This window comes from Paroedura picta, chromosome 6, assembly GCF_049243985.1.
Source record: "Paroedura picta isolate Pp20150507F chromosome 6, Ppicta_v3.0, whole genome shotgun sequence".
Taxonomy (NCBI): Eukaryota; Metazoa; Chordata; class Lepidosauria; order Squamata; family Gekkonidae; genus Paroedura; species Paroedura picta.
Window position 1 is genome coordinate 65188502 of NC_135374.1, and position 12116 is coordinate 65200617.

A 12116-nucleotide genomic window follows, 5' to 3' on the forward strand; every position below is an offset into this window, starting at 1 on the left:
GTGTGTGTGCTTTTACCATATACAATAATGAGGCTTAGTTGTTATTTTTTTAATTGGACTGTTTAATGTCGGCTAGGCAGTCTTGTTTGTCTGCTGGCGTCACAAGTCCGCATAGACCTCAGGCCACCTTTCATGACTCTTTTGTCCATTGCAGATGGTGCTGCTGGCTCGCTGTGAGGGTCGTTGCAGTCAAACATCACGCTCTGAGCCAATGGTGTCCTTCAGTACAGTCCTCAAACAGCCCTTCCGTTCCACCTGCCATTGCTGCCGCCCTCAAACATCTAAACTGAAAGCCATGAGGCTGCGCTGCTCTGGGGGCATGAGACTCACAGCCACCTACCGTTACATTCTCTCCTGCCACTGTGAAGAGTGCAATTCCTAGGAGCAGACGGGTCTCAGGAGAATGAATGGGAGGATCACAAGCTCAGCAGCAGCACCATTTATACAGCTAAGGATAACGAACATGGAATTGTCTTTGAGAACTTCCGAGAGGAAAACGATGAAGATGCCTGGAAATGTGCTAAACCTTAAAATGCACCTCAGAATGTATATCCATGCTGAAGATGGAAAACTTTTGAGGGTGGGGCTATTGTTCAAAACATATTTTTCCTGGAAAGATATTTTATTCATTTCTCTGGCTCAGCAGCTCCTTTGATCCTGAATAAGGACAGATTCATGATGCCTCTTCTTTTGAGTGTCCTGCCGTTAAAGTTTTTTTTTTTAAGTAAAGGCATATCAAAGATGTACAATGGGTGGAAATATATGGTTTATTCTAAAAGAAGAGAAAGACTGTTTTGCTCTATATAGAAGCCTATTGTATCATTTACATACACCCCTTAGTTTATATTGGCTTAGAAAATGGTGAGTGGTAAAAGTTATATTTTATTTGGTTGGGCAGCCAAGTGCTTGACAGTTTATTGTGATTTAGGTGCAGTAACAAAATAAAGAACAGAAAATGTAACGGAACTACTAGCGCAGCTCCTACTTGATTGGGAGAACAATATTATCCATTGAACGCTTCATCCAGAACAGTCAGAAGGGTAACAGGTGGATCCTTTTCATTCAGGCACAGGCATAGGTTTTAGTAAAGGGTTTTCATAGGCTAAGTGAATACATGTATACATCACGCAAGTGCAAGATCAAGTGAAGACACTCAGTAATCAGTTTGTGTACCACAAATAGCACTTTCCTACCACTTGATGACCACAAAGAATACCTTGCAGTGGAGACAGGTTTAAGTGATGACATGTCAAGTGATATACAAATATTTATGAGCAAGCTGTTTAATAAAGGGAATTATATGTTCCAAATGAGCAGCCTTGTTTGGTGGTTGCAGAAAGGGCAAGGCTTTGGGCAGTTGTTAACCAGTTTATTGCAGTGTGGGCTTTTGTAATTAACAGCCTAACAATTATTACATACAAAACTATTGACATGGGAGTCCTGCTTTCATGCATGCTTATTTAAAATCTTCTGTTAGTACAAATTTCTGTTTCAGATGGAGAACTAGAGGCACACATGAAAATTTTACTTTGTAGAAATATGGCATAGCCCAAATTGTTACCTCACAGGGTATCAGATTATTTTTGCCAAAATAAGATCAGACTGTTACACTCTTCTCTACGAATTCTGATTGTATATGTTTCTATGTCTAACTGCAGGTTGATATGGGTCTTTTGGTTTACATCGCAATGTAAGAGCTGTGTCTTGGATGACAATATGTTCTACAGAATAGTTGACCAGTTTTAGAATAAGTTTACCTCCAAATAAACCAGAATGGAGATACTCATGAGCAAATAATGTGCATCCAGACTATTTCAGCTTCCAACACCCTTTTCCCCACTCACTGGTATCAAGCTCTAAGAATTGCACTCATACTAATTTAGATGAAGTCTTCCTACACAGCACTAAATATGAAAAAGTAAAGATGGGAGCCAGAAATGAGCAGGCAAGCAGCCCATCTGTTCTATGTCATCTAATCTGTCTGGAATAATTGCCATATATAGCAACCAGGATTTTGACAATTACATCACAGAGATTCCATTAAATGCACTGAAGGAGTCCCCAATGTCTCTCGGGGAATGGTTGCCTGGCTAATGAAAACAACAAATGACATGGCCTGATGAATTTGTAGCCAAGCTGCTTTATGACCTACATGCCCATAATTGTGATCATCCAGGGAACACTGAAGCTCTTTACCATTGGCTCTCCATAAGTCCTAAAGAAAATGGAGACTAGTGGCAGGTGTGAGCAGCTTTCCATAGCTGAATTCATCGGCAGAAAACTGCAAAACATTAGGTCATCACATATAGATGTGTTTCATCATTTGGACTGATCTTTCAAGTGCCCCAGTGAAATGATTTTGAACACTTAAAGAATGGACTTGGTAATGTTTTGGGCGACTCCTGAAAACATGATTTCTGTATGTCTTTTACATTCTGTTTTATTTATGATATAAATATAAATACTAAATAGGTAACAATATGAAAGATGTATGGACTTTTTGATTTTTTTAAATGTTTTGATGCAAACCCTGCAAATTAGAATATTGCTGATAATCTTTATGGGGGGGGGGGAATCAGAGTAAGAGTGACCTCCAGGAAGCAGCTTGTATTTTTAATTAGGTTAGTCTGCCTTCCTTTGACCAGTCTTTTCTGCTCAAGTCAATGGTAACTCTTTCCAACAACTATACTGTCAACTAAAAATTGATATCACATCAGAAAAATGCATCTCCTAAATCCACGCTGTAACCTTTAAACTAGGCAGAATGCTTCCACTTGATCATTTTTGGGGTGTGGGGGAGGAGTTTTCATGTTGATTCAAGTCAGAGTTAAAATGATAAAATTATCAAACTGCAGTTGGTCATTGCTCATCACCACATTGGCCTACCTGATGTTGAAAATAAGTGGGGGGGGGGAAGGGTAGTGGGAAGGAGGCCCAAAATTTCATTGGAATTGTTAAGTCTGCAGGCCTCAACCATAGGCCCAGTGGAAGAGCTCCATCTTTCAGGCCCTAAGGAACCATATTTCCATATTCCCTTTGCTATTGCAATAGAAGAATTATTACCACCAAACAAGATATTTGCATATTATTAATACCCTATTATAGGTTCTTGTTAAAAATAATAATCTTGGTCATTAAAGTCTCTTAGTGGCCAGTTGACTTCAATGTTATTCTTATCCATTGTTGTTCCTCTATATATTTGTGAAACAGCCTAGGGGGTAGGACATGTTCGGCTGTCTACGTTAGAATAGGGCCAATCAGGGTGCAGCCACCTTTGCCCTGATTGACCCTGCCCCTGCAGTTCCTGTCCTCTGTCCCTGGACTCTAGCCTCTTTGCTCTCAGATGCCTCAGTGCCTGGAGCCAGCAGCAGGTAAGGGAAGAGGGCTCTGGGCAAAGGGTTGTGGTGGAGGGCTTGCTAACGAGGGCCTCTTGGCCTGCTAGGCTGGGGCTGCTGACAAGAACCTCTGGGCCTGCTGACTGCCTGCTAAGGAGCTCTGTCCCGACTCTACTAACGAGCTGCCCAGCCCCCGCCTGCCCCACTTGATCTGGCTGCGAACTGCAGCCCAAAGCCACCTTAAGCTGCCTTGCCAGGGGCCAGGGAAGGGGACCCTTTCAATGCCCATTCTTAGGAATGGGCTTTGAAGCTAGTAAATGACATAAAGCATTAACATGCAATGAAACCAAGTCTATTATTATGGAGGGAAGGTGTCATGGTTTAGCCTTAACTTGTTAGATGTAAGACATTGAGTGTCAGTACTTGGATGGCAGATCATCAAGGAAAGCAATGCCCAGCCACCTCTGCTTTTCACTTGCCTTGAAAGTCCTTTGTTGGAGTTGTCCTAAGTTGATTGTGACTTGATGGCACTTTAGTACATATGAACATTATTAAGTTGTAGCTATGTAAGCCAGTAAATTCAGTAATTAATAATTAGTCATTAATGTCTATAGCAATGAACTTATTAACTAATTAGATCTTCTGTGATTTCCAAAGCAGAATTCTAAGTCCATGGATGTTGATGGTTTCTCGGGTGTATCTCTACTTAGAATGGCAATGTTGAATGTCTAGAGAGTATTGCTTACATTCTTTCAGAGGGCTACATGTACCTCACCTTTATTGTTAATGGTGACTCTGAGCAGTGTACACCATTCTTCTCTTCCATTTAACCTGAGGTAGGAACAAGAAAAAGGTAGCCAGTTTTGAGATTTATTAATGCTACTTAGGAAACTCTTTATCACTCCTGAATTGTTATTACTAGAAAATTGGTAACTTTTTTGGCTTTTATAGTACATAGCCGGGGGGGGGGGGGTGCCCTGCCCCTTAAGCAGAGATTTAACGTGTGGAAACAAGCAGCTGATGCTTTTCATGGCATGGAAGTGCATAACATCATTTAATATATAATATCCTATCAAACCTTTAATAAAGGGACAGGATTCTTTTTCCTCCAGATTATTGGCAATTTTACTAATGCAGTGCTTCAGTCACCAGACTAGATTGTTTCCCCCCCCCAAAAAAAAACTGCATTTGTTTCTAAAAGTGACCTTGTCAGAATAGTGGAAAGGTTCGTTCCTGGAGCCTGCAGTTATAGCATGGCAGAAGGATGCTAATCTCAGGAATCCTCCTGTTATTTGTGCTACCATCTTGAGATGAGGGAGTGCTTAATAGTTCTGTGACCACTGCTTTCAGTAGGTGCAACATCTACATTTTGCATCATGTCCTCAACACCATTTAGTGTTGCCTCCTGTCTTGCTGGTTCTACAAACAATTGCTCCAAGGCACAATTATTTGCCCTTCTAAACCTGGGCAACCTTTAAAACCTATTTTCTGAATATTGCCCCATGATCTGAATGCATGCTCTACTTGTCCAATGGCCTACATATGAGAAGGAAGCACTTTATAGTATGAGATTCATGGACTATGTGAATCCATTTTTACTTTCCCCCTTCCTTCTTCTCTTCCATCTTTGAAGCCAGCTTCTGTAGCTTGGCAACTGCAGATTCTTCTGTACTACTCATATCATCAAATGTCATTTAGTTTAATGCCTGTAAGATTTGCTTAATGCTAGTGCTAATGTCAGGTACAGCTTCAGCAACAGGATGGTTAAATCCAAGTTAGATAAACTAGTGGTTTTGTGGGAGTTGGGAATGTTTTGGAGGTCAAGCTAAGAAAGATGGGAACTCTGAGCACATAATATAACCAAGTTCCTCACTGGTATTGTTTATTTGTAAGAAGTGCAGTAAAATGTTTTATATCATGACCTGTCAGAAGGAGGTTGTGATGTCCCAGAACGCAATGCTCATTTAAACGTCTAGTGAACTTTGAAGACTACGGCATGGTTCCAACAAAGCAGTGATATGTATGCATAAATTTTAAGCACAAAAGTTGCTTTGTTGGTGGGACTGCTTGGTGTAGTTGTTTAAAGATATGTGTTCCATGCTTAACTGCTTTGCCAAAACAGCCTGCTTAGAAAAAAATAATACAATTAGCCACATCCTGAAAATACTCATGAAGAAGTTCAATGCTAAGTTTAAAAGAAGATGCTGATGTCTATGGTTTCTGGAAATCAGGATGACAACACTATGCTGATTGCTGAAGGCATGGGTGTGTTCCTTGGTATATCAACCCCCAGTCCCAAGATATGTCCAAAGGAGACATGACACAGCAACCTTGCTGAGGCTAAGCAGATTGGTCTGGTGAGTGCCTGAAAGGGAGACCTCCAGGGATTTTTATGTAAACTTACTGGAATTCTGTGATGGAAGAAAGGTGGGACCTGACAGTGCCATCCTAAGCAAACATAATCCTTCTAAACCCATTTATCTCAATGAGGTTAGAAGGGAGTAACTATGAGTAGGATTGCACTTATACAATGTATGTTGCTACTATCCCCCATTATGGAAATGAGCTGACCCAGCAGTTTTGCCTCCAGTTGATTTCATTTACTTAAAGTGGTCTGCACCATGGTCTGGTTTGTTGATATAACCAAGCCAGCATTTCATACTGTCTGAGTCCTCTGTTGACTGAAGAGGGAATGTGTATAGAAACATCTTTCTGATGATACAAGAGTAAATAATCTGATCTGATCTTGACTATTATTCCTGAAGTTGTCACCAATGAACTTGGAATACCTATTTTCCTTTGACCCCAGCATTTAGAACACATTCAAGAATAAGAAAACCTGAGACGACCTCTGTTTATCATTATAAAGTATGAGCCATTTAGGTAAGTAATCCACAATTTAATAAACATGCAGGGGAATGTCAAGGACTTGTGGGGAGCAACCCATTTTCCCTTCTCCAGTTTTCCTTTCCCCAAAAGCCCCCATAGGCTTCCCCTGTGTTCTATTTCCTTCCCACACATCAACCATCCTAACTTTATCTGCTCCCCTTTCTTGAGTTTTCTCACTTTCCCTCAACTGACAGTCTCTCCCCAGGAAAATCTTGGTCAGATTGCAGTGCCCATCAGTGGGCTGGTCCAGGACCAGTTGCATGATGAATAACTTGCAAGGACTGCAGGAGGTACCTCACTTTCCCCTGTATTCACCTGTAAGGGCCAGGTGCTTACTTAGTTTTCCACCAACCCCATCACACCTTCAGGTAGCAATGACCGGGCTGATTTTAGTTATGGTGTAGGTTGTGAGTGGTTAGTAAGGAAATGTTAACAAATTATGTTCTGGATTATGTGCTGCAAGAAAGCTTGAAGAGATAGAAGGGGGATCTGAGGTGATTTCTACTATTTCTACCCTCCCCTTCTCCTGGAATGATTCATGTCAACACTTTATTTTCACAACACACACACACATACACAAAATATATATTATTTTTTCTTGTTTAGAAGGGCTCAGTGTGGTTTGGTGGATCAGGCAAGGGCAACAATAGAAACAGTGGAACTCCACTTTACAACAGTTACAAATTCACACACCTACAGCTTTATCAAACTGACAGGCAATTTCTGTCAGAGAATGAATGATTTTATTTGGAACTCCTGAAACCCAAGAATCTCAGCATAGTGACATAGGTTTAACTTGCATATTTCTCTCATTCCCCTTATAAGTTCCTAACCCATTATTTTCTTAAATCAACAGGCTGCCAGTTCTATTCCTGTCTCTTTATTGTCCCCTGAGTCATATGTACCTATACTATAGATGCCCATGTTCTTTTTCTTCACTGGGCAAAGCCTAATGATCTAGCCTAACTAGTCCCTTGGTAGTTTCCTCTGTTTCTTGGTCATTTGAGGCAATGGCAGACTTTCCCTCCCCAACTCTCATCCCCTTCCCAGAAGTTCCACAGTATGGCATCAACTGGTGCTGCTTAGTATCTGCCTCCTTCCCCTGTAGGCAGATATGTTCTGGGATGCTTGAAGGGTGGAACTACAAACCCTCTACCTTATCTCCACACACCCTATTTCTTCCTGGTAGCCTCCATAGCTTCATCTTTCCTGGTTCCTTTTGTCTTTCCTACCTACCAAACTGTTATGCCCTCTATCTTCAGCTTTATTAATTTATATCCCACCTATCTTAACAATGGAAACCCATAGAAGCTTATATCATCCTCTTCAAGTGTTTCCTCACAACAACCCTGTGAGGTATGTGCCTTGCCCAAAGTCTCCCAGATCGTTTCTGCACTGGGAACCTCACTGCCCTAGCTCTTCTGTGGGAGCACAAGCCTTGGGCAGATGAGGTACACCAGGTGGGAACTAGTACACCAGGTGAAATCCCCCCCTCCAGGTGGGAACTGGAAAAGGTAGGGTAACCTGCCCCAGCTCAAACTCCAGCCTGGCACGGAGTCTCCAGAGTGGAAAAGGTCCCAGTAAGATCTCATGGCAATGGGTGGGGATAAATACCTCCGTTCTCCCTGATGTTAATCCAGCCTTTTTCAACCTTTTTGACCATCGACGAACCCCTGAAATATTTTTCAAGTTTCAAGGAACCCCAGAAGTAGTGACATGCCCCTTTAGAGAAGTGGGCACAGAAGTAAGATACAGGAGCCAGCCAGCCAGCCAGCCAGCCAGTCAGTCAGTCAGTCAGTCAGTCAGTCAGTCAGTCAATCAATCAATCAATCAATCAATCAATCAATCAATCAATCAATCAATCACCATTTTGACTGTGGAGAAAGAGACTAGACTTGTAGAGTAACAGGGATTCACTAGTTATGTCAATGACCATCCAATCTTCTGGGAAAGGCCAGATAACCACTGGGGAGCTCCTTGGAACCCTGGTTGGGAATCCCTGTCCTAATCTGATACTACACTAACTATTGTGTGGTTGTGGGATTGCTGCTGTTGAACAGTAGAGAGTAGCCATGCCACTCTGAGTAATGCAAGCATTGTGCTATCAAGTAGCCTGGTGACTGATGCCAAACCTAGCCCTGGTGGATCCTCCTTTGAAGGCAACCCCCCCACCCCTAAAAATCCTTGTCCCCCGTCTTTTACTGACATGAACCAAGGACTGATGACTGGCTATACTGGTGTGGTTACCTAGCAGCAGCTACTTAAGACACTCGTTTCTTAAAGCTACTGTTACTTCTATTATTTTGGAAAATTTAACCGTCTTTTTTTTTTTAAGATTTCACATATTTCTGCAAACCTGGGGCTTTTCTTGGTTTGTAGAAAGATCTGTCATGTCAATTCATGGCTCCAGTCTCCAGATGTAAGTACCCACAGAACTGGCCATGTTGAGAATTAGTTGTATTGATAAGCATTTGGTTAAACTGCAGTTTAACAATATTTAAATTTCAGGCAGGAGTGTGGCATGACAGGAAAAAAATAGAATCTATTACATATATTTGTATGATGAAACAAATAATTTTAAACTGTAAAGCTTTGGCTAATGGTGACTATTACAGTGTTCTTCTGTTCCTGGCTGTGCTTCTTTTTCATTGTCTCCACACTTAAACATGAAGCAACATCTGATAAAGAGGAAAAACATCTGCTCAGAGAAAAAAACTGATCATGTATCTCTTTCTGCAGAATGAAATGTACTATACTGTGTGACTGTGTGCTATTAAGCTAGTGAAATACTTGCAACAGAGCACAGCAAGAATGGGACAGAGATTCAACAAAGGAAGTACAGCTTTGCTTGGCAAAAAATTTTTTTTAAGACAAAGGCGTTATTCATAATACCCCCAAAGCATCAAAATTCACGTTAACAACAGGAAAATAGAACATATCGTTACAACGGTGTGGAAGGACATATCATAAGGACAATTTTATTCATATCAATGGCATTATTAACTTATAAAAATCTGAAATAAAAACTGACAATTCAGCTATAAATGTTACTCTTTAAGCTAGGACCAGTGCCTGATAGGGCAAATTTGGGGCATTTGCCAGTGCTCCAAGAATCGCATTTTCCCCGCTCCACTGTGCAGACATTATGTTTCTGCAATCTGCATGTAATCAAGCATGTTAGGGGGGAGATTACATCATGGCCTGCCTCTTCCAAGATTAAGGGTCTCACTATAGGAATCTTGCCTGAGGGTCTTCAGAATCCTAGAATCACCACTGCTCCAAGCAAACCATCAAATCTTGCCTTTCAAAAAGTGTTTCAGGTAGTTCCTGTAATGAGTGCAGCTCACAGCAAGTGAGCACCCCAAGGACAATGGTGCTGGGTGATGAAGCTGAAGCCCCACCTTCATGTACACTTCAGTCCTGATCTGAATGTGGTACCTCATGCACAAGAATTGAGAGGAACCCTCAATTCACATATAACTGTTACTCAGGACAAGGTGAGACTCTGGAGGAAACATCAGCTCTTGATTAATTTCAGCCCAGCTTCCAACATGACCACAGAATGGAGACAACTCTGGTTGCCCTAATAGTTGGATAGTTGGATATAAGTGGGTTGGCACTGCTGTTATTATTAGATTTGATCCATGCAAGAGTCACCCCCAGACTGCGTTATTGTTACTCACTCTACACAGGGCTACCCTTGAATCTACATTAGAAACTCTAACTGGTCCAGAATGCAGCTGCATGAGTCCTTATGGGGACTCCGTGGAGAACACATATAAGACTTGTGTTCTCCTAGCTGTACTGCCTCCAGATTGGAGACTTTTAAAAAAAGTTAGATTCAAGGTTTAAAGCCCTAAACGTTCTCGAACCATCATACCTGCAGTATCACCTCTTCCCATACATCCCCCAAAGAGTTTTAAGAACCAGTGAGTAAATTTTGCTCAGGATTCCTGGCTCCAAGGAGATTAGATTGGTCTCAACAAGGAATGCTCTTCCAAATGAGATCAGAGCCCTGCACGACCTTACAGACCTTAGGGTTTGTAAATCAGAACTGTTCCCCCTATAGTTGAAGCCCAAAAAACATCTCAATCATGCTGGCTTCCCTGTCAAAGCCCCCAATGTATATGTCAGCTGGGACTGGTATGATACTGTGCTGCCCTATCTGGCCGCACCCACTGGCAGCTGGGCGGGAGATGCCTGGGCTGCAGAGCCAAGCCTGAGTCCACACCAGAGCAAGGTCAATGTCCAGTCCGGGTCGTTATGTACTAAAGCAAACAGAGTTGGGGGTGAGGCAAAGAGTAGTCAAGGGACAGCCAAGGTCAGGATCCAAATAAGCATGTAGTCATCAAAGCCAGTCCAATTACCGGGAGCGTAGTCGAGAGCCATATGCCAGAAGTCAGGGAAGCCAGTAGGGCGTCACAAGAGTTTGCAGAGCCAAGGGAATCCAAGCCGGACAGGAGAGTTTCTGCATAGACTGCATCCACGCTGAGGAGCTGCTGCTACCGTGCCTAAAAGCAACCTAGCTAATTGGCTGCACCTGGGGGAGAACTCACTCATCCTCCCCAGGAGCCATCCCAGCTGGACCCCATCTATTGAGGGAGTATGCCTGCAATCTTTGGCTCCTCCGGCGTTCTGTGATAACTGATCTCCTCCACCCCCTTAGTCTTTCCGGGGATCTCCTCGGACTTGTGTACAGGAACTGCATCTCTGAAATAGACCAGCTCATCTCTGTTGTTCTCTCTCTCTGCTCTGACAGCAGAATTGCCGAGCAGCGGGCTCGGCAGTTGGTTCTGGTTGCTGTGGCAACTCCTCGGAGATGGGAGGTGTCAGTGGGGGCATGACATACAATAACAACAATATCTATTTTATTTTTATATAGCCAGCCCTTCTCAGGGTGATTAACATCAGATAAAATAATGATACACACACACTAATAGTATAATATGATTTAACAATTAAAATTTTAAATTATTAAAATCCTTATTAAAACTGCCCACCTTATAGCTTTAAACTACTGATGAGTTAGTTAAGGTTTAACCAGTAGAAGTTAGGAAGGTTCTCAAACAGGGAAGCCAGCATCTTCATGGTGTTATTTCCTGGCCCCCTTCCCAGTAAATAGAACAACTAGGCAATTTACGACTTAATTTTCACTTTTAGATTTTAATTATATTAAACTGTAATCTTTTATATTTTATTGGTATGTTTTATCTCTATATGTGATTTTATCATGATGTAATCTGTCTTGTCTCAGGAGATAGGACAGAAAACAAGTATAATTATAAATAAATATAAATAATAAATAAAATATATGAATACAAATATGTGTACTCACTGTATAAATCAGCTTTAGAGAACTGCATCACAGGATCCTTTACAATGTTGCTGAGGATGGGGGAGCAGAATTCCAAGACAGACCATTGATTCATTCACATTCCAGGAATACTACTGTGCACGTGCCTGCTTCAATTGATGTGGGACTAGTTTGAATGCAATGAAATGCAGTAGTTATGCTTTAAAGGGGAATTTAAGTGCCGACATCTTTATTCTCATCAAATATCACCAGGCATTCAAAAACTTGCATTATACTTATCAATGAAGGTGATGTGAAGCCAGAACGTTTATTTATTTCAAATATGTGTATTCTATCATTCTCCAAAAAATGAACTCAAGGTGGCATGCTACAGTGGATTTTTTAAAACTTTTATTTCCGTTAGATTGTTTTGAGAATGACATTTTCTAGAAACAATTTTTTTATACATTACTTTGTAAACATAAAGATTTGTAAATCAAGACATGCTTTCCTCTAACAAAAGTAAGCTTTTACTACACCAGTTGATCAGAATATCTTTGGTATTCCATGGTTCACTTTCCTCATGGGAATAATGAGAA

The 12116-nt window shown here is 41.5% G+C and overlaps 1 protein-coding gene across 8 annotated transcripts in view; it reads left to right on the forward strand.

Annotated features, from left to right (window-relative positions):
• The window catches only part of NDP (norrin cystine knot growth factor NDP), a 48755-nt gene extending 39621 nt beyond the window's left edge, over window positions 1-9134 (forward strand). For 6 of the 8 annotated variants that reach the window (XM_077342861.1, XM_077342860.1, XM_077342865.1 and 3 more), the window contains one exon: window positions 155-2876. In XM_077342861.1, coding sequence (XP_077198976.1) covers window positions 155-382 — 228 coding nt within the window. In that variant the 3' untranslated portion in view covers window positions 383-2876. Of the gene's footprint in view, window positions 1-154; window positions 2877-6144; window positions 6219-8963 lie in introns of those variants that run through there. The other 2 variants (XR_013231972.1, XR_013231971.1) reach the window with 2 other exon arrangements.
• The last annotated feature ends 2982 nt before the right edge of the window (window positions 9135-12116 follow it).